This window comes from Solea solea, chromosome 19 (assembly GCF_958295425.1).
Source record: "Solea solea chromosome 19, fSolSol10.1, whole genome shotgun sequence".
Taxonomy (NCBI): Eukaryota; Metazoa; Chordata; class Actinopteri; order Pleuronectiformes; family Soleidae; genus Solea; species Solea solea.
The window spans coordinates 19,062,638-19,084,676 of NC_081152.1; the positions used below are offsets into that span (position 1 = coordinate 19,062,638).

The following is a 22,039-nucleotide window of genomic DNA, read 5'->3' on the forward strand; positions in this document are numbered from 1 at the left end:
GATATATTCACAATGCAATGTGAATATTAGTTTCACATTAAATAAATCAGTCGTACACATAGTCCCATTCAACTGGAGCGCAGTTGATTCAGGGGCGACGTCACTCCCCTTTCCCGGCCTGTGAGCTCTGACCACTAATTTAATTACCACACAGCATGCCTTGTATCTTATCTATAAATCACATTCAGATTCAGATTCACTTTATTGTCATTGTACTGGGGGGTTACAATGAGATTGGGGGGGGGGGGGGGGTGCTCCCACAGAGCCACTGTGCACAGCAGAGACAAAAAGAAAACAAGATAAAACAACACAGAGAAAAACATGAAAAAGGCACTCAAAACAGAGACAAATGCTATGAGTGAACGGGTTAAAATACTATAAAAAAATAAAAAGCTATTTATAAAAGAATACTGAAAGTGTGATGAGTGTAAAGAACTGAAGGTTAATTCAATAAAATATAGAATATAAATACTGAGGGTGCAATGGATATGCATAAAGAGTTTATTATTCAATAAACCTGATCAGTGTGTGTTAGATATGAGCAAAAACAATGTTTGTTGTTGTTGCTGCTCACTTTGGTCCTACTCAGCATTTCACGTGTAAAAATACAGACAATCTTGTCTCTGAGTGTGTTGTTTACGTCTCTGTCTCTGAATCTTGTACATATTTTTATTTTCCTCTCCCGCTCCCTCTCTGCTGTTTCCCTCTGCTGGTGCCTTTTTTCGTCTTTTCAGCAGAATCAGACTTTCTTTCACCACTTTATTTTTTCAAAATGGTTTTGAAACAAATGTAAACTGCAAAATCTGTGACTTGTCAGACTTGACTTGTGCAGCCAGTGAATGAAGGTGAACATAGAGCAGGTTTAATGTAAAGACGTGTGGTAGAAGGTAGAAATAAAGCATTTTATCAAATAAAATCAGGTTCATTGTCATTTTGCAGGACACACACACAACACACAAGTGTAAACAAATTTAGTATTAAAGACTCACTGTCAATACACTCCTTTATCTCACAAGGTTAATAACTGTTTTAAAGAAATTTTGTATCACCACAAAATCTTAACACTTTTTTTGCAGCGTCATAAACCACATCCCCAGAAAATCTCATCAAAATCAGTGTTTTAATGTTTGAGATATGCTGCTCAAAGAATTATAAATGTGGCTAAAAACATAAAATATGTTTAACATTTAACCTCATTTAAAAATGTAAACAAAAGTAATTCATTATAATTATTTAATTAAACAAAAGCTAAAAAATGGAAAAAGGTCAACTACTACTACTCTGTCAGGGCTGTCCAAAATGGGGCCCGCAGGCTAAATTTGGCCCACCAAGCTGTTTTGTTTGGCCCACTAGATTTACATATTTAAAAAAAAAAAAAAAAACTATTGCAACACAATAACCATATAAATGGTGACAAGAGCAAATATGTGCTCTGTTTCGACGTTTCTTCAACACTCAATGCTTTTATTTTGGAAAAAAAAACAATTCAGACGTTTCCATTTTGTGCAAATGTTTTGAAATAAATATTGAGTAAAAGTTTATTTGGTAATGACTTCCGGTATGACCTTGAGCTGGTAAGTCACGCTCAACCCTGCTCCGCCAACAATCCTAAAAATCCTGATATAAAATATAGAACTGCACTTAAATAGTGTAGGCGACTCTAGGTCTGGAAGCGGTGATGCCAAATCTTGGAAAATCAAGCAGAAATAGAGGGAAAATACAGACACAAGCGAAGTTAACTGACTTCAGGGCGCAAAGCATGGAAAGTCAAGCTAGCAAAGAGGCTAACGTTAGCATGGAGACTCCTGAAGAAAACGACAGTGAGTTAACTGGAGCTAAAGCAGAAATACTGGCGGCGATACACGGCTTGAAGTCCGAGTTCTCAACCAGACTTGATGGGATCAAGTCATAAAAGGCAGGTGACTAAGTTTGAACGTTTTTGATTAAGCTGCTGCAGATGTTTGTACACATGCCGTGTAATAATAGAATAGAGATACTATCATTTTTGTTATTTCAACAGAGCTCAACTCAAACATTGTCCTCTATTTTATTTTTCACTCTTTAGTAAATACGAAATAAGTTCATTTAGTAAATGATGGCATTAAAAGCTGCAACAATGTCTGTATTTTAATATTGGCGAATTATGAGCTTGCACTTGTACACTTTTCTCAGGAGTAACTATTCCGATTGAAGTAAAACGGAGCAGGTTGGCAAGGGCAGACTACACCTAATTTCCCTTTTTTTCTTCTCTTTTTGTTTTAAACCGGTCTGAGGGAAGACTGAGTGGACTGCTCCAGGGATCAAATTTAGGGGGGAGCATCCCATTTAGTTGGGAGAATGGGGTTATTGTTTTATAATTGTATTGTTTTTCTGCTGTTCAGTGTGTTCAATCAATATTCTAGGGTTTAAATGTGTTCATCCTCTCAGATATGTAATTTTTACTAAGGGGGCCTCATGGTATATTATTTGGAATGTCTCAAAAAGTAGAACTTAAATGTACTTCCTGGAATTGCAGAGGTTTACAAAAAACTAAGAAAATCAAACAGGGTATGAATAAGTTGAAAGACACCAATTCAAAAATAGTTTTTCTGCAGGAAACACGCACCTTAAAAGAGGACATTATAAGAATTAGAAGGAGGTGGCAGGGGAACGTCTATGCAGCATCATTTACAACACAGGCAAGGGGAGTCGTGACACTAATCCACCAATCAGTGCCCTTTCAGGTTTCTAATGTAATCGAGGATAAACTTGGTAGATATTTGGTCATCCAGGGATCGCTGCTCTCAATAAACTTGAACTTGGTTAATATATATGGCCCCAACACAGATGAACCCAGTTTTTTTACAAATTTATTTCTCACACTTGCATCCCTCCCAGGAGAGTATATAATTGCTGGGGACTGGAATTGTACGCTAGACCCAGTCAGGGACAGATCTACAGGTATTGATCAAACTCATAATAGAAGTAGAACAACCATTCATCATTTCATTAAAGAGTTAAATCTGTTAGACATCTGGAGACACTTGAAACCTAATGATGTTGCCTACTCCTGTCACTCAAATACTTGTCAGACATACTCACGATAGTTTACTTTTTAATCTCTGCATCCTTGGTCTCTAAAATACAGGATCGTTCCTATGGTAGTATATTAATTTCAGACCACGGACTGTGCTGTATGATATACACAGATGGGAACCTTATTAGAGATCCACCCAGATGGACTCTGAGTCAGAAATGGTTACAAGATGCTGATTTTGTGAAGTACGTGGGAACAGAAATAGATCATTATTTTAAAGATAATACAACACAAACAACATACATGTAATAAGTTATACTTTATCCAAATCTAGGGAGTTACGCCAGACAAGACAGCAACTAGAATCCAGAATACAAATTCTTCAAGAGCAGGTATATAGGAATAGAACCCCAGAGGCAGGAAAAGAATTGTTGCTCTTAAGAGCAGAATATAACAAACTATCGGCAGCTAGGGCAGCATCCAGTATGCTTAGAACCAAACATTCTACGAGCAAGGGGGAAAACCTGGCAAACTTCTAGCCTGGCAGATCAAGCAGTTAGAAACGAGAAAAAATATTACTTCAATTATCAATAATAATGGCGAGACAATAATGGACCCTGCTGAAATAAAAAGGGAATTTAGGGAATTCTATGAAAATCTATATAAATCCCAAATCAACTACGATCCCCAGGCCCAAAAGACATTTCTGGATAAGCTGGATATTCCAACTATTTCCGAAGAATATGCAGAGATGCTAGAAGCAGATCTTAAAGAAGAGGAAATAAGCATCGCTATTGATGGCATGAAGGCAGGAAAATCAGCAGGACCTGAAGGAATCCCAATAGACCTGTATAGATAATTTAAGACAAAGTTACTTAAACCACTACTAGAAATGTTCTTGGAAGCATTTTGCATTGGTAGTTTACCCAAATCAATGACTGGTGCATTAATAACGTTATTGCCAAAACCAGGGAAGCCCAATAATTGATGCGAAAATATGAGACCAATAAGTCTACTAAATTCTGACCTCAATATTCTATGTAAAATCTTAGCAAGACGGTTACAAGAAACATTACCTAGTGTAATACATAGAGATCAAAATGGGTTTATAATTGGCCGCCAAGGGTTCCATAATGTTAGGAGGGTCCTTCATATTATCCAAAGCTTGAAGGACACTTCAGATATGGCCCTCCTATCTCTAGATGCCGAAAAGGCTTTTGATAAGGTGGAGTGGTCTTACCTTTTTAACACTCTGGAAAGTTTGGATATGGGAACCAATTTATAAAGTGGGTTCGACTGTATACCTTAACCCTACGGCGGAAATATTAACGAACAAAAATATATCAAAAATGATCTCAATCAAGAGAGGATGCCGTCAGGGACGCCCCTTGTCCCCGTTTTTGTTTACTCTGGCGATTGAACCATTTGCTATAGCTGTACGCAAGCATACCGTAATAGTTGGAATAACAATTGGCCAGAACTAAACTTTCCCTATATGCAGATGACGTTATCTTATTTCTCTCCCACCTTAACAAAACAATCCCTGCTCTTCTACAGTTAATAAAATCCTTTGGTGCCATCTCAGGGTGTACAATTAATAACACTAAGTACTTAATGAAAAGGAAAGGGAAAACACACTTACAGAAACTTCTAAGTTTAACGTGGTAGATCAATTTACATATTTAGGAATACAAATTGGATCTAAACTAGATTGGATTGTAAAAATCAACTACGAGCCCTTGATGGAAGAAATAACAAGTTCAATTAATAGGTGGGTTACCCTGCCTCTATCCTTGATTGGCAGAATAAATATTATAAAAATGAATATACTCCCTAAAATATATATTTCCGAATGTTCCACTGCCTCCACCTGATGATTCTTTTCCGAAGATAAGAAGGTTATTCACAGCATTTATATGGGCTAATAACCGTGCCAGAGTTCGCTTATCACTCCTGTACTTACCATACAGTGAGGGGGGTCTAAAAAGTCCAAATATAACCTGGTATTATTGGGCAGATAACCAAACCCTTAACATCCACTTTAGAAAAATTGATGTCTAAGGATAGTTTAAGCAAAGGTGCTATTTCAGAGATGTATGATGCATCGATGTCTAACTCATCAGAAAATTCAGATTGTAGAGAAAACGTATGGAGTAAAGACTTGGGAAAAGAGATCTCTCCAGAGGACTGGGGATCAATATGCACAAAGGCTCACTCCCAATCAGTCAACACCAGTTTGAGATTGTTACAGTATAAATGGACCATGACAACTTATATCACACCAGTTAAGTGAAATAAATATAACAGTAATATACCTGATTTATGTACAAAATGTTTGAGGGAAAAGGGGACGCTATTCCACTGTGTGTGGGAATGCAGTAAGGTCAAAGCTTTTTGGGAAGAAATTAAAAAAGCAATAGAAAAGATTCTTTCAAAAGATCTTGTGATAAGCCCAGTTTTCTTTATTTTAGGACTTTACCCCAAAAATCACAAATATACCAAGAGTGAACAAACTATGATAGACTTGTGTCTTCTACATGCAAAAAAATCAATTGCATTATTTTGGAAGAAGTCCAGCATACCAAGTGTCACTCATTGGGTCAGGCAAATGTTAAAAATAACATATATACAAAGAGGGAACAAGAACTTTTTGAGAAGGTTTGGGGACCATTCGAGCGGTTTGTGAAAGGTGTGGCGCTAGTGGACGAAGAGGAGGTTTGAGTCTGGGTCAATGTAAACCTCTTAATGAGGCTAAAGAGCATATATATTGTGAGGATATTTTTAAATGAGTTTGAATAGACAACAATTTGTTGAACTATTTTTGTACCATACGAGTGTTGCTATCTGAGAGGTTTATTTTGTTTTGTTTTATTTCTTTTTCTTTTGTATGTTGTATTAATTGTTTAATTTCTCCTTTGAATTGTTTGTCTGAAGTTTTGTTTATACCACTTGTGTCTCAGTGTAGTCTGAATGGCTGTTCACTTTTGGGAGTCTGTAATTGTACACTGTACACATGTGTTTTGAGTTTCAAAAAAAAAAAAGTTTATTTGGTGAACTTTTCCTGGAGAAGAGACTCATTCCTGGTTCTGTTTGAGCTGCGAGCTAAAATAAGGAAAGAGGCGTTTTTTTACCGTCAGAAAAGAAGCTTACACTGGAAAAAAGAAAATATGAAAACAAGCTGAAGTCTGCCCACTCTGACTCACGGTAACCAGGAAGCCTCATTTCCTGCCTCTACTCCACATGGATTTCACAACTCCTAGATTGACTTCTGTGGAAGGGAGTGATCAGTTTTTGTAACCAGACACTGCTTTGATAGAGTGAGAGCCGCACAAAGTCGCCGGCTCTCCTCCTGGAAGCATCTCTATCATCGTCATTATCACTTACCAAAATGAACGCACGCTCTGTGAACAAACAGGGAAAGATGTTTCCACTTCAGAGTCGAGTTTGTGGAGTCGAGTCGGTGATGAGGAGCAGGAGGACGGTCACGGTCACATGGGTTTTACTGGCCTTGTTGTTCTGTGGGAGGAGAACGCAGGGAGGAGAACAGGGTGAGTGTTGCCTTCACTGACCTGTGTCAACAGGTTATTTCAGGCTCAGTGTGGAGGTCGAGTGTGCTGTGAGCGCCACCTGCAGCCTGACATATGGAGGCTCGCTGTCATTTAGGGTTTCTTTCAACTGTAGTCGGAGGTCGGAATGTCTGAGTTGTGGAAAGTCGGAGGAACCTCACCCAGGGTTCCCACGGGTCTCACAAGTCCTTTGCATGAAAGAAGTTAAGTTGATATTTAAGAAGATGTTACGACGCCACCAACTGTTTCATGCCCTGCGTTGCTTGATGTACGTAGACGAGACCGACGCAGGACAAACGTCACAACATAATTACTAGCGGTGTTGTAGACTCTCTCTCCGCCGTTGACGTGAGATTCCACGCAGAACAACGAGCGAGTAAAGTTAACCAAGCCCTGTCTCGCCAACGAAAATCACAAAGACTGACTTTGTCCAACATCCCAAGGACAATCACTTGTCCAGAAGCAGACCACAAAAGTGGACGCCATTGGGGAAAAGACGCTCTTGCAAGTTGTCCTCCAATCTTACGCTGTGTCAGCACATGCAGTCCTTGGAAAGTCCTTCAACAGTCCTTGATTTTGATTGTCAACCAAGGGGATGGGAACCGTGAGTGTAGGGTTCCTCCTTTTGTTGCACTCTTCAGGCACAAAAATTAGATGTCACACGTTTTTTTGACACTAGTCCTTTAAGTCCATGGTATCGCAAGAATGTTTTTGAATATGTTATGTTGTGAAAGAGAGATTTTTTTAAACAGAAAAGTGAAGTTTGTGTTGTTTTGTGTACTCTTGTGTACTCTTTTGTGTAAAATGGAGGATTTAAGCTCTCATGGACTCAGGAGCTGCTGCTCGTACTGTCGCCTTTTTTGGTCGTTTTGTGCCAGTTTGTGAATCTGAACAAATGATTTCAAATGTCAAAGTCACAAAATAACACATGTGAACTGACCGACGGAGGCAGCAGAGTATCCACAATCGCAGATCTCACTTTCTCATCACAAACTTTTTAAACTCATCAGTCAGATTCACTGATTAAGATGTTTTTTCTCCAAAGGGCCGAGGGTTTATCCACGTGACCAAACGTTTCAGGTGGGCAGCACCGCCACCTTCTACTGCGTTCTGCCACCAGGACAGATGTTTGACCAGATGTACGTGAACGGGCAGAATAGCACCCCCAACGTGGACGTCGTCAGGAAAAATGAGTCGACCTTTGCCCTGACCGTTCACCTGGAGTGGCCGTCAAATCTAAGCTCCACGGACATCATTTGTAAAAGCAGTAACCAGGACGTTAAGATGATAGACGGAGCCTCGGCTTTCGTCGGCTGTGAGTCACTGTGACAGCCAGAGGGCACTGTTGTATCACATTTGTATTTTTTTTGTAACAAAACAATCATGTGATAGCTTAAAAAAGATATGTTTGCCGCCGTATCTCGGCAGTTTTTCTCTCCCATACCAAAGTCCATGGAGAAAATCCTCAATTTAAGCTTGTGCGGACACAGGAGCTGCTGGTCTACTGTTGCCTTGTTTGGGTCTGTTTGTGTCGCCGAGGTTAATCTCAAGGATGGATTTTATTTTAATACCGAAGCTACTAAACGACTGCCATGAACTTACCTGAGGGAGGCAGCGGTGGATCAGCGACTCCTGTGTGCGGTGGTTTGATGAAATCGTTGATTTTCTCTATGGACTTTGGTGTGGGAGAGTGAGCGGCTTACAAGGCGGCACACATTTCACTTTACTGATGGAAAATTCTTAAGTCTTAACAGCGAGATAAAGCGTCGTTTACGTGAGCTGATGTAGATTTTTATTACATTAGTCTTTTGTTAAGTCTCTGATAAGTCAGTTACCTCATTATGCCACGAAAACCTCCAAAGGAAATAAGACTTTGGTGTTTGTGGGTATAAACGTCTTGCAAGTTTTGTCCGAACGTTCACCTGGACTCGCACATTTACTGTGTAGATTTGGGAGGTCAAAGGTCAGAGCTCAAGGTCATAGTGCCCTAGTATTGGCCTCTTGAACATGAAGATCATTTTAAGTCAATGAGCTCACGTTTTATGGGAAGTCTGCAAATGAAAACGTTTGTTTGTCTTGATGCTCAGACCCGCCTGATGACAAGAATCTTCAGTGCGAAACCAGAGATCTGGAATCAGTGGAGTGTCACTGGACAGTCGGACGAAAAACACACCTGTTCAGAGAACCCACAGCTTATCGCCTGCTTGGAGGGTAAATTTTCCGTGTGTTTTCTGAGTGATGACTCAAACTGTAAAGTTTATTTCCTGTGTGTTGTATCCTCCAGATCATGTACAGCAGCAGTGTCAGTGTCTGCGTCTCGAGGCCGATGTTCTCAGAAGGTTCACGTAGTCGCTGATGTGAGAAACTGGACGTTAACGGCAGAGAATGTTCTGGGGAAGGTGGAGCTGACGGAGAGAGCAGACCTGACGCACAGAGGTCAGCCTTCATCTCTGCTACACTGACGTTTGATAGAGGAGACGTTTTAAGTTTTAAGTTCAGTTCACTGAACACAATTCTGTTCAAACAACTAAAACTTATTCACTTTAACTTCATTTAGATGATCTTAACCTTTCTGGTCTTAGTTTATCTTAACGTGTCTTGTAACACTGTCTTAACTTATATAAACTTAGTTCTACTTAACTATTCTTAACATATCTCATCCTGTCTTATGTTAACTTTATTTTATGTAACTTTTCTTTAAAGGCGACATAGACCGGAAGCTCCAATTAACGCTGCGTTTGTGTGTGTATCTGCGTCATTACCTCGTTTATGAAACCCTAAAGTTTCAGAACAACAGTTCAGCCACTGCTTAGAAAATAGTGTTGTATTGTTTTCCTGGGCTCTGCAAAGCGGATCGGCACTTCCCTATGCTGATGATGTCATCAGAAATCCTCACCACTCTTCTCACCACCGTAGCGCCTCCCGGTGCGGGCACTAGCACGGGCACATCCGATTGCGTACATTCAACCGCAGAAGAAGAAGAACTACTCTCGTTGTAGCTGCTGAGATGCAGAGCATCCACCGTGCCAGAGGGGGAGCTGTGTATCTGAGAGCTGGCCTATCTATTACGTCACTTCCAGGTACCTGGCCAATCACAGGACAGTAGGAAAGCTCGCGTTGGCTGGCCAATCACAACACAGTCCACGTTCTGTGTGTGTGATTTTGGTCTGAAACGCGCGGCTGACGAGAGCGTCAGTGAGGAGATATTTTGATCGGCTCGTTTGCAGCGATTAGGAGGTTTTTAACCATGAAAACAAGTTAATATATGTAAGTGTCCTCCATAACTAACATATATGTGCTATACCAGCATTCGATGTCACCTTTAACTTATATTAACTGAATTTTACTTTTGTCTTAACTTATAATGACTTAATTGTATTCACTATTTCTTAACTTATCTAGTACTATCTTTTGTTAACTTTATTTTGTTTTCCTTTTTCTTAACTGATATAAATTGAATGTAACTTTACTTTACTTAACTCCTATGCCCCAGTCTAGGGGGCCTAGGACACAACGTGATAAGGCCTCATCTTCCCCAAGTCCCAAGTGACCACAAATGATTTTTAGCTTTATATTCAGAAAAAAGAATGATTTATTTACAAAAGTAGGTTAAATGACAAAAAATGGATGAACTAAGGTCTAGGCTTCAGGGTGGACTAAGGCCAAAATAACAAACAAAAAGGTCCCTGTCTAGAAAACAATAAACCTTACCTAAGCAACCTTAAACAAACCAAATGACAGGAACTTACTTCCCTGAATACATAAACAGGAGAAAACGCTTTAACAAAACTGGCAGTCCACCCCTACTACTGAAACAACAACTAAACTACACAAAAACACACAACTACAGCTGAAGTGTGGCCTGTTGGGAGAGGAGGAGGAGGAGGAGGAGGAGGAGGAGGAGGAGGAGGAGGAGGATGAGGAGGATGAGGAGGAAGTGCGTGCTGCCATCTGCCATGCTGCTCTCCTGCCCTCCTGCCCTCCACCATATTGGCTCCTTATGTATCAGGTGGTGATCGAGTACAGCCAATCGAGAGGCAGGGCCCAGAACCACTCCATCAATCCTGGCACGGCTAGGCCACACAGCAATTTGCCTAGGAGATTGATGACAGAAAAAACCCAGGGCACACACACGAAGCACACACAGCAGTTTGGCTGCAAAATAACGACGACAGTCGTAACATAACTTATATTGACTTTATTGTACCTGACGTTTCTGAACTTATCTATTTTACGTAACTTAATTTAATCTTGCTTATTTAAACTCATACTAACAGAATTTTCCTTAACTTATCCAGTGGTATCTTATTTCAACTTAATTTTACTTTAATTGTCTTAACTCATATTAGCAGAATTTCACTTTAATTTAACTTCAGTGATATTGACTTAATTGTGCGGAATTTATTTAGCTGTGTTATTTTAACTTAATTTTACTGGGCTTAATTAAATCCATATGAAATAAATGTTACTCCTTTACTTATAAAATGTAATTTCACTTAACTTATCTTGAATTCATTAAACTTGACTTGTATTAACTTAGCATCATCTTATTCTTTTTTTTTTCTTCTTCATTTGAATGAACTGCAGTTTACTGCTTCACCACTGGGTGTCACAAAATTTTACATGTTAAACCTTTGACACTGTACTGAGTCTGCGGCGCCCCCTGCTGTTCACACTCACATGACTCTGTTTTTCTCTCTGTTTCAGTTCACATGTTCGCACCGGAGGACGTGACCGCCTCAGCCGTGACGCCCAGAAAGGTGACCCTGAAGTGGAGGTGGACGGTTCAGCGGTACAAGAAACTGAACGTGACGTGTCGAGTCAAAGTTAGTCACGACGGAACCAGTGTCGTGGTGAGTGTGTGTGATGTAAGCGGCTGGTTTTTGTTAAACTCCTCCTCCTCTGACGTCCTCTCATCCCTGTGGCGTCTCCAGAGTGAAGCCTCTGGTGTTGGTCTGAACTCTGCAGTTGTGACTGAGCTGATACCAAACTGGAAATATAACGTCACGGTACAATGTAGGACGACGCAGCATTCCTGGAATTGGGGCGACTGGAGCTCAGCGTCCGTGTTCCACACAGAGGCTGATGGTCGGTGTTTAAAAAAACAAAACAATTTTAGCCTCATTTTAACTGCATTTACATACAAAAGATCCAACGGTGTTATCAGTACATCCACTAGAGGGCAGCGCACAGTTCAGAGTTTCCGACGTCAACGGAATGAGGTTGTTGTTGTCAACCCTCAAATGAGGTTTTCACCTCATTTGAAGTTTTCACACGTGACATCCCTCGGCGTGGAAACGGTAAAGCCGTGAGAACATTGCTGCTAGGCAACGGCAGCACCAGCTAGTGTGCTAGCACTGCAAACGCCAGTGTAACCAAGAAAGACAGACGACGAAAGATGTCCGTTTAGAAACCATTTTTCTACGTAAGAATTTACTTCCGTGGACGTCGCAAACTCTGAACTTCACGCACGCATGTTTGAAATGATTTAAATCTTGATTCATCTGAACTCTAGTGTTTATGTCGTGTTTCTGTTTCAGTTCCAGATGCTCTTGATGTTTGGATGCAGATGAAGCAAAACCACATTGTCGTTATCTGGAAAGTAAGTTTTTAAACAAAGCGTCATTTAGTAAACGACAAATAAATACTGTGATTATGGGATTTATCAGCAATTAGAAACCGATAGACTGATGATAAATGAGCTGTAGGACACGATTAAGACATTTCATATGAAACTCATTGGCTCACTGGAAGTCTTGATTCATGTAAAACACCCTTTTTTTTTTCATGTACAAATGTGCCATTGAGCTTTATTTATTTATTTATTTATTTATATGTTTATATGTTTATTTCGGTCATGACATTCAGATCACTCATTAAATGAGTAAGTGTGCTATTGTAACCGAGCGTCCTCAGAGGTCGTCAGGAGCTATATATGAATCGAATGGTAACACCACAATAACTGGATGAAAGACAAGAAATAGAGTTCAGTGTAAGTCACCACAACAAGAACTCACACTTTTTATTATATACGTAGAACGAGAAGCGAGCGGAAGTCCGCCAACACAACATCCTCACAGAGGGACAGAGAACAATCTGTTACATACTCCCCCCCCCCCCATTTAGAAACGACCTGTTTCAGTAACAACAAGACCACACAAAACCCCCAAACAGGAAATGGCCAATACATCAAGGCACCAAGGTACCCCACACATAGCTGAGAGAGAACAAACAAAAAACAAAAACAGAAAGAGAGAAAATAAACCAACAAAACAAAAAAAAAAACATCGTACCTTCATGTGCTTGTACAGTGACACAGGAAAACAACAAAAAAAAACAACACCTGAACCATATGCATATTCAGTGAACATCGCCTGCCTGCCTCCCCAGCTACACAGCAAAACAAAACAAAGAACTCAAAACAGGACATAGTCCTGAAAACGTGGAGGAGGCCGCACCACACGACCTCTATGTGATGGTCCGGTCTCAAAGTTCAAACCCCCACACAATGCAGACTCCCCCTCCCCAACCGGAGGCTGATCTGCTACCAGTGGGGTATGGGGAGCACCCAGAACAGGGGCGGACCCAAAGGCAGCAGGGGTGGAAGGAACAGCCGGAGTAGGCATCGGCAGCGCGTACGGCTTCAGCCTGTTGTGGTGAACCACCTGAGCCCGTTCCGCTGGGTCCATGTGATTGACGATACGATATGTCAAAGCCGCATCGCCATTAGAAGCCAATGCCTACACGACCCGATAAGGGCCTCTCCAGTGCGGCGCCAACTTGGTACGACTCTCGGTGGGGTTAATCGGCCACACCAGTGCGCCCACTCCATAGGCATGGTAACAGCTACTCTCGTCATGATACCGTCTCTGTCTCTCATGGGCCTCTGCAGAGTTAAGTCGGGCTACACAGAAGGCGGACTCCAACTTCTCTACGATGGTCAACGCATACTCAGCCAGAGACCCAGGGCCCTGAGTGTCCAGGACACTAGAGGGCACCAGAGCCTCAGCTAGAACCCGGGCCTCACGTCCATGCAGCAGATAGAAGGGGGTGAACTGTGTACTGGCGTGTTTAGAAGTGTTATATGCGAAAGCCACCTGCTTCACATAGGTGTCCCACTCACGGGGGGTGAGAGAGAGAGTAGCATTTTAGCCAGCTGATCAATCAACGTCCTGTTATGACGTTCCACCATGCCATCAGATTAAGGATTATAGGCAGTGGTGCGTGTCTTCTTTATACCGAGAAGCTGACAGAGAGCTTGGATCACCTCAGCCTCAAACTGCCGGCCTTGGTCCGTATGCAGCATCTCTCTCTGGGACCCCGTGTAGCAGAACATAATCTTCAAACAAACAGCGGGCTACTGTCTGAGCAGTCTGATTTGGCAGAGCATATAGAGAGACAAACTTGGTGAAATAATCCTCCCCCACTAAGATGTATCCGTTCCCCCTGGTCGTCAGGGGCAACTCCAATACTTACACCCCTGATTATGGTTGTAAACTTCAGTGTTTATATTCAGGATTTTTCTTTTTTTGCACATCTCGGTTAATTTTTTTTGTAATTTTTTTACTATATTGTATTTCATTTTATTCTATTCTCATTTCTTTAACTGAGCTGTTGTAAATGTGTGTTTCCCCTCTGGGGGTGGAATAAAGTCTTTCAATCAATTAAAGCATGTCAAATTTAGGTCAATTGAAGATAAATACTTATATTTCCTTTTTTGTACAATCACATGATTGTATGAGTTGTTGTTTTTCACCATCCTTTATATTTATATCAGGAGCCGGGTCATGTTTTTATGCTACAGACCGGAGCTTTACTCTGTGACACTATTCACGATTCATTTAATACAAGAATAAAGTTCATTCACAAAGACGGTGAAAGCACAAACCATAACCACTGCCAGGTTCATCATGTTGTGACGTTCCCCTCCCACAGGAGCTGCTGGATCACCAGAGTCATGGACGCATCATAGATTACACAGTGACCTGGACTGAGACCACAGCGACGGAGCAACAGTGCAACACGACCACGGTGATTCACAGCAAACACAGCGTGGTTCTCAGCGTGGACACCAGCAGCGTCCGCTATCTCATCACAGTTACAGCGAGAAATGACAAGGGCAACTCGCCGCCGTCGACCATCACCACCCCCAACGTCAACACGGGTATGAACCTGGAGGAAGTTGTCAGGCCTTAGGAAGACACAACTTTCCAAGTGTGACTTAAAATAGTTAGTGTCCTACTAACTCCATTTAAAATCACATTTTTAAACAAGTTTTCCCTGTTTTTCATGGCTGGCCGAGCACAAAAGTACAATTTAGAATTAGATAATAATCTGCTAATGTTTTTAGCCACACAAAATAGCAATTTAGTGTCCTAAATAGCTATTTTTGAATAGCAATTTTTGGATTTACAACAAATACTTTACTTTAGGTAAAAGAATATGTCATTTTCTATTTCTTTGTTGTCATCTCCTTGTGTTTTTGGAGTCTGTACACCACCTGCCACGTATTATTCTCCATTTTTGGCGTTTTTCTGTTACAATTTTACAGCACCTCTCTTGAAATAATGTTGTTTTTGGCAAACTTTTTAAAGAACAAAAAAAGAAGAAGATTTGTCTTTGTGCCATAACTGGTTTATTGTAATTTAAATTTTACAATAACATTCGAAAACTGAAATTAAAAACATAATCTTTTAAGTTTTATCACCGCCTGTGATACACCCGCAGGCCACCAGGGGTGTTGGAGCTGCTGCCCAAACCATGGGAATTATTGAATTAGACTATTCTTGAATATAGTATTATAACCTTATAAAGTTGTAAAGTCAGCTTCATTTGAAACACCAGTGTAATGAACATATTAAACTGATTTTAGCTCGGTTTTGGTCTCCACCAGAAATATCTGCATCGAAAATTTGATGGAAGTTTTTCTTCAACGATCCCTGACACTGTAAATATTAATTTCCAGATCTGGCCAGCGTCCACACTTCTCGGATCACTGGCGTTAACAGCAGCTTCCCTCTGTCCTGGTCGTCCAGTCCGGCTGCGAGCTGCGGCTACATCGTGGACTGGCGTCCGACCTGGCGTAACGACACCGTGGAGTGGCTCAAAGTGCCTCGTCATGAAACTAGCGCCAATATCCTTTCAAGTATGTTCTATTTCTCTGACTGTAAAACATGTCAGAAAAGCTTTGTTGTTACAGTTTTTTTTGTTGGTTTGTCTTCGTCAGAAAACTTCAAAGACGGACTGAGATACTCTTTGTCCATATTTGCCTGCACACACGGCGCTCCAGAGCTGCTGGAGAGACGCGAGGGATACGTTCGCGAACAAAGTAAGAAAAAGGGAACTTTGCATCTTTGTTTCTTTTCTTCACTTAAATCTAAAAGTGCTTTTACTTTGGCAGTAATTCCAAGTGGCCTTTTTACGCCACTTGGGTGGAGACAGCAGGGGTCAAAGGTCGACGTGACCTGGGCTCCAGTGGCTGTGAGCGAGCAGACTGCGTTCATTGAGGGCTACGTTCTCTACTGGTCAGACAACAACAGAAGCAGCAATGTAGTCTTTAATGTGAGCACAGGTAACGTACCCTCCACTTGTTTTAAGCTATGAGGCTACAAATGATGCGACGGGCGTAAAAAAACAGAGCAGAAACACGGGGAACTCGAACAGGACATGCACCCTAAAACACTAAACGTAAGAATCTGAACAAAGTGAACTGAAATAAACAAATGGCAAATGGCAGGTACTGATATTTCAAAATGTCACTCAAAAACAAATTTTCTGCCAATTTGACCCACCACCGGCATCAATACTTTGCGAGTCCTGGTGGTGGCGCTAATTAATCGTGAGGAAAGGAACGAAAGGTAAGAGAAGTTGAAGTTATAGTGCGTTCTGTTGCTATGTTTAAATTATTGTAAAATTTGGGAATCAAATTTGCTTGATTTTGAATTTGCTAAAATTAACTTTCACTTTACGACATGTGAACGCCATTAACTCAGGTGTGACGTCATTCCCAGTGTCTGAATCAGGCAAAGATTTCCAACGGAATTGGAACGCCTTCTTAAACTGGATAAAGCAGCACTTTTTTTATTTACTTTTTTATGTAGACAGAGATTGTAACATGATTGTCTTGTAAAACTGTTATTTTAACGACCTTCAACGACCTTCTCGTCCTCTGGTTCAGATAACCCTGACGCCACAAGCCTCACAGCCACAGACCTGGAAATCACTACGTACACGTTCACAGTGAAGGCGCTGACTGCAGTGGGAGAGTGCGGCACCACATCCCTCACTGTCACCTTGAATTCACAGAGTATGTTTTGTTTTCCCACTTTCACGCTTTGTAAAAGTTTAAGTTTCTGCTCTGTAACCGATCTATTCGTCCTAACAGCCGATAACTTGATCGGAACAGTCGTCATTTCCTTGGTCTCTGTGTTTTTGCTCCTGCTCTTCATCACTCTGCTTTGCTGCAGACACTGGGAGGGGTACGTGTAATATTCATAATATGTTGTTGTGTTGTATGGTCATGTTCAGATTTTCTTTGTTGAGATTCATTGTCATGTATTTTTACCACCAACAGCATCAAAAGCAAGATCTATCCTCCGATCCCTGAGCCGATGTTGACGGACAAGTGGATGCTGTCACAGGTAGATCCTCAGGTTTAAAGAGGCCCATCGAAGCATTTTTTTCAGTTTTACATTATTGACAGAAGGTCAGAACAATGGTATTGAACTTTGTTATGACAGATACCACTGAGTTGTACTGAAGGAAACGTAGGATTTAAATGTTTCGCTGTTTTGCTTTTGCTTTTAATTCTAAATTGTTAGCATAACAACTTAATGTACTATACTATAATACAACTATAACATTTATTGGCCATCAGAATGTTAGTATCATAAGAACTAAACTGGTTTATTAATTGACTTGACATCCTGGTCCCTTATGATTATCATTCTAATCACTTTTTGTGACCAGTTAGCGGCAGAGCTAATAACATTTCCCATCAGCCTTTGCTGTACTTTGTGTTAGCAAGTTTAAGCATTTCATTTTAGCATTGTAACTGTGATTGATGTTAGCATGCTAACACAACTGGTATTGTAAACCACACATTGTTGAAATATAAAAACGTTAGCATGCTATTATTTTGATCTAATATTGGGAACATATTATATATATATTTAATAGCCATCAAAATGTTAGCATCATATCATAGGATGCAGTCGCTTGACACTAAAGTGACTAAACAGTTTTATTGCAGAGCCTTTATTGGCAGTTATTAGCTAGTTTAGCTTTTGAACACCCCAAGTAATATGTTAAACATTATATATATGTATATATACATATATGTATATATATTTTAATCATAATCATCATGTAAACTTTGTAACTTTGAGGATGTTAGCATGCTAACACTGAACTGATATTGTAAGACAACACATTCTTGAGATATAAAAGTGCTAGCATTGAAACTAAGTTAATAATGCTCATCAGAGTACCTGAGGATGTTAGCATGTTAAGATTTCAGACCATTGTATTTTCCTGTACATTTGCGTTGTAACCGTGATGATATTAGCATGTTTACATTAGCACAGCCTCACTGTGCTGCTAACATGGATGTAGTCTTGTTGTACCTTATCTGTGGTGAGTCAGTTTTCAGGGAGTGCAATACTTTATTGATGGATCCTCTTTTTAATACGATGATAACACATTTTATGGTGGATTATTGGTTATTGATCACCATCTATGAGCTAATTCTGAGTCTGTCTCTCAGGTTGAAAACCTTTGTCATTCTCGTTACGTGGATCGGTCTCTCCAAGGCGAGGTCATGGATGTTCCGGAGCTGCTTTGTGAAACACGACCACCTGTGACTGATCACGTCACTGATGATGAGAAACCGTTTGTTTGTACTCAAACTCCAAAGGGCTACTACAACCAGCCCCTGAAAATCCACTCCACCTCGCCGTCCGCCGTCCCAACCGAGTCCGATTTACCGTCCTCGCTGTTCAGAGGCGTGTTCGCTAACCCGTCGTATAACCCCGCGTTGGCTCCCGACAATGAGTTAAACCCAGAGCTTCACAACTGGACGCGTTTACAGAACAACTGTGACGGGTACACGCATCAGAGTCGGAGCGTCAGTGTGACCCCGACAGACGAGGACACAGACAGTCACTGCGTCGTCACGTACCTCCTGTTACCACAGTCTCCGCCCATGTAGCTGCTGCATCTATCTATCTCTAGATGAGAACAGCCAGTGCCGTTACGTTGTCCCGTGTCATGTTTTGAAAACATACCTTTTATTCTGTGTTTGCGGGCTGATATTGTCAGGTTATTTATTATAAAATATGACACACTTAAACTTAATTACACGCAAAAATTCAAAATTTTGACAACCTGTTTCATGGATATAAAATGGCGTCGTGCTGGTCGAGTTTTCAGTTAGTCGTCGGTACTTTCACCACGTCTGTGGTCGCTGTGGTGACGGGGAAAAAGGGGGCGTATGCCTGCTCACATGCATCGTACATATAATCATAATAATAATAATAATGCTTCCTGGAAGATTGTGAACATGCTTTTGTGTGTACATTTCAGTGTGATTGTACATGTATTTTTGTTTTGTAAGTGTTAATAGTAACATACACTGTGACTCAGCGCTAGCCCAAGGCATAATGGAACAGCTGCAGGGGGGCCCCACACAGGAGTGTGTGGAGAAAAAATAATAAAGAAATGTAGATATCTTTAGATATATTTAGATATTTAAATCGTGGTTTGGTGTGAATAACACAATTGTGTCAATAATAATCAAGTGCATGCTATTCTGAGGTCAGCTTAGGGCCTGTAGCAACCGATAATGTAATAACAGCCGATAATGTAATAAGAGCTAATAGTGTAATAATGGCCAATAACGTAATAATTTAAATGTAATAAAACCAATAACGTAATAAATTGCCAATAATGTAATAAAGTTGTTGAGCCAATACACTTGACACTTTCTCTCCAGAAATTGGAAATAAAATAAAGTGATACAGCTCAGTTATTACATTATCAAAGGATTGTTTTTTAGTGCAAGGCCAATAACGTAATAAGTTATTACGTTATTGGCAAAAAGTTATTACGTTATTGGCTCAACAACTTTATTACATTATTGGCAATTTATTACGTTATTGGTTTTATTACATTTAAATTATTACATTATTGGCCGTTATTACGTTATCGGTTGCTACTGGGCCCCATAAAGTCTTGGGCCGGCCCTGCTGTGACGTATAACTTGCTACAGTTGGGTGAAATAATAATGTAATGTCTTCTTCTGCTTATTTGAGGTTTGGTTTTTGCGTCGGTAACAGGTTGAGCTTGGTGTTTTCATAGATCCCTCTCCCCAGCAACGCTTTCCAGCTCCTCCTGAAGGATTCTGAGCTGATCCCAGGTCCAGATGGGAGGATACAATCCCTCAAGCAGGTTCTGGGTCTTCTCTGGTGTCCTTCCAGCTGGACAGAAAGCTCCCTGAATCCGGTCAGATAAGTGAACCCACACATCATCCATGTCACTGACTGAGGGCTGAGCCGCTGGAGCTCCGTGATTGTGAAATCCGCGCACGGTCACAGACGGGAAGCTGAGCTGCTTCTGTCTGGTCAGTGAGTCACAGGCGTGGGATCAGAGGGTCAGACGGGAAGAAGAGAGAGTGAAGTCAGAGCCTGGGAGGAAAGTTATTTCACAACCCCAGATGTGTGTGGGTGTTTTTTTTTTTTTATAGTTTAAAGGAGACATACCCTATTTCCCAAGTTAAAATAGTTCCCTGGTGTCCTAATGAACATGTCAGTGACATGCTTTGGTCAAAATACCAGGATGAAGCACCATAGCAGTTCAATATCCCTGCTAAACCCGCCCCTTTCAGAACGCTCGGTTTTGTGCATGGTCCCTTTATATGCAAATCAGACACAGGCAAACACACACCCACTTCTTCCAGGGGGTTTCTGATTTGTCCTTTTTACAGCGCTCACTCGCTCAGCTCCTGTTCCCGCCACTCCATTCCTCTCCCCCTCCCTCCACTAGTTCTCTGACCATATCAACATGGCAGCGTGCGCGGAAAACAGCGAGAGTGCGGTCACAGGAAGAGACGTCGAATCAAGCCTTAGGGACAGCACTGCTGATCGCCACCACTGATCGCCACCACTGATGGCCAGCGGTGAGCGGCGAGCTGCATAAACTGCTGCTGTATGTGACTGTATCAGACTGAGTCTGTGCTCCGGTCATGGAGGACGTACTGAACAAATATTTTTAATTAGGACGTGTCAGAATGGTCAGTTATGAGCTCTATTTGACCTTTTCTTAAAAATGTGTGTGTTTGTACGTCGGTGAAATGCGTTCGCTGACTAAATACGGCGACCGCTGGCCGCAGTCTGATGTGAAGTGGTGCGAACACACAAACACACACGTTTGCTGACTTTATCTGGCACATTAGCTTCATATATAAAATCCTCTGAGGCTGGAAGTTTGTGTAAAACACGCTCCACTGTGCAACCACCAACAGCACACTTGTCCCTCCACGCTGACATAATACCGCTCTTCCTCCCTCGCCTGCACTCTCGCAGGGACAAGGTGGAGCTAAGGTGGAGCTCTCCAAGTAAACTTACTGGTGGGCGGTAACATTCGCGGTGAAATGCGCATGCTGCCGTCATAAGCGCAGGGAATTCAACATTGCGTGTTTTATCGCCTATTCTTACACTAAGGGGGACCACGAAAAAAGGACTAAGTATTCTTATTCCTCACTTTGGCGACTGGTAGGGCCTCCAGAGTACCAAATATAAGTATTAAAATGATTAAAAAGTTTATTTTGCATAATATGCCCCCTTTAAATAGTTTATATAGCTTTGCTGTTGTGTTTGGAAGAGTTTGGTGATGAGAACTGATGCTCGTCCGGAAAATGATCCTGATTTTAAATAAATGATATGATATATATATATATGACATTTTTTTGTGTGTGTTTGTTTAATGACAGTTTCTTCAGTGAACACTAGAGGGAGCCAGAACATTATTTCTGGTGTGTGTGTAAATTGAAACTGAACAGTGAATGATTTAATAACATGACATAATATGTCCCCTTTAATTAATATTCCACTCTTTGACTGACGATAGATTTTACATGTGTAAAAAAAACAAAGACTTAAATAAAACACATTATTACAAAAATAGGTTTTATTATTCAAACAATTCTTCAAATAAAAAAGTCCAAAGAAACATCAAATAAAATATAAAATGAGATATTATATGCAGTGTGACAATAGGACCCAAGGGCGATCATGTAGACTTCTGTATTTAGGCTAGCAGCTTAGCATTTGTTAGCTGCTCTTTCATCACCTCTCTGCAGAATAATCTGAGTTTAGGGTTTAAAACAGAAATACTAATTCAGTTTTTGGCCGGTGTTTAAAAGACAACAAAATCTATATTTTTTTGTGATTCATGTGATTTC

At 40.9% G+C, this 22,039-nt stretch overlaps 1 protein-coding gene across 1 annotated transcript; it reads left to right on the forward strand.

Moving 5' to 3' along the window:
- The first annotated feature begins 5,597 nt into the window (after positions 1–5,597).
- Positions 5,598–21,537, forward strand: LOC131446575 (leukemia inhibitory factor receptor-like). Its single transcript, XM_058617900.1, has 15 exons — positions 5,598–6,564; positions 7,628–7,897; positions 8,670–8,793; positions 8,867–9,018; positions 11,290–11,435; positions 11,517–11,670; positions 12,123–12,184; positions 14,518–14,746; positions 15,548–15,727; positions 15,809–15,910; positions 15,983–16,153; positions 16,760–16,888; positions 16,967–17,060; positions 17,156–17,222; positions 18,347–21,537. Exons 1-15 carry the CDS (start codon positions 6,405–6,407, stop codon positions 18,788–18,790), a joined length of 2,484 nt encoding a protein of 827 aa, XP_058473883.1. The 5' UTR covers positions 5,598–6,404; the 3' UTR covers positions 18,791–21,537.
- Positions 21,538–22,039: the final 502 nt, after the last annotated feature.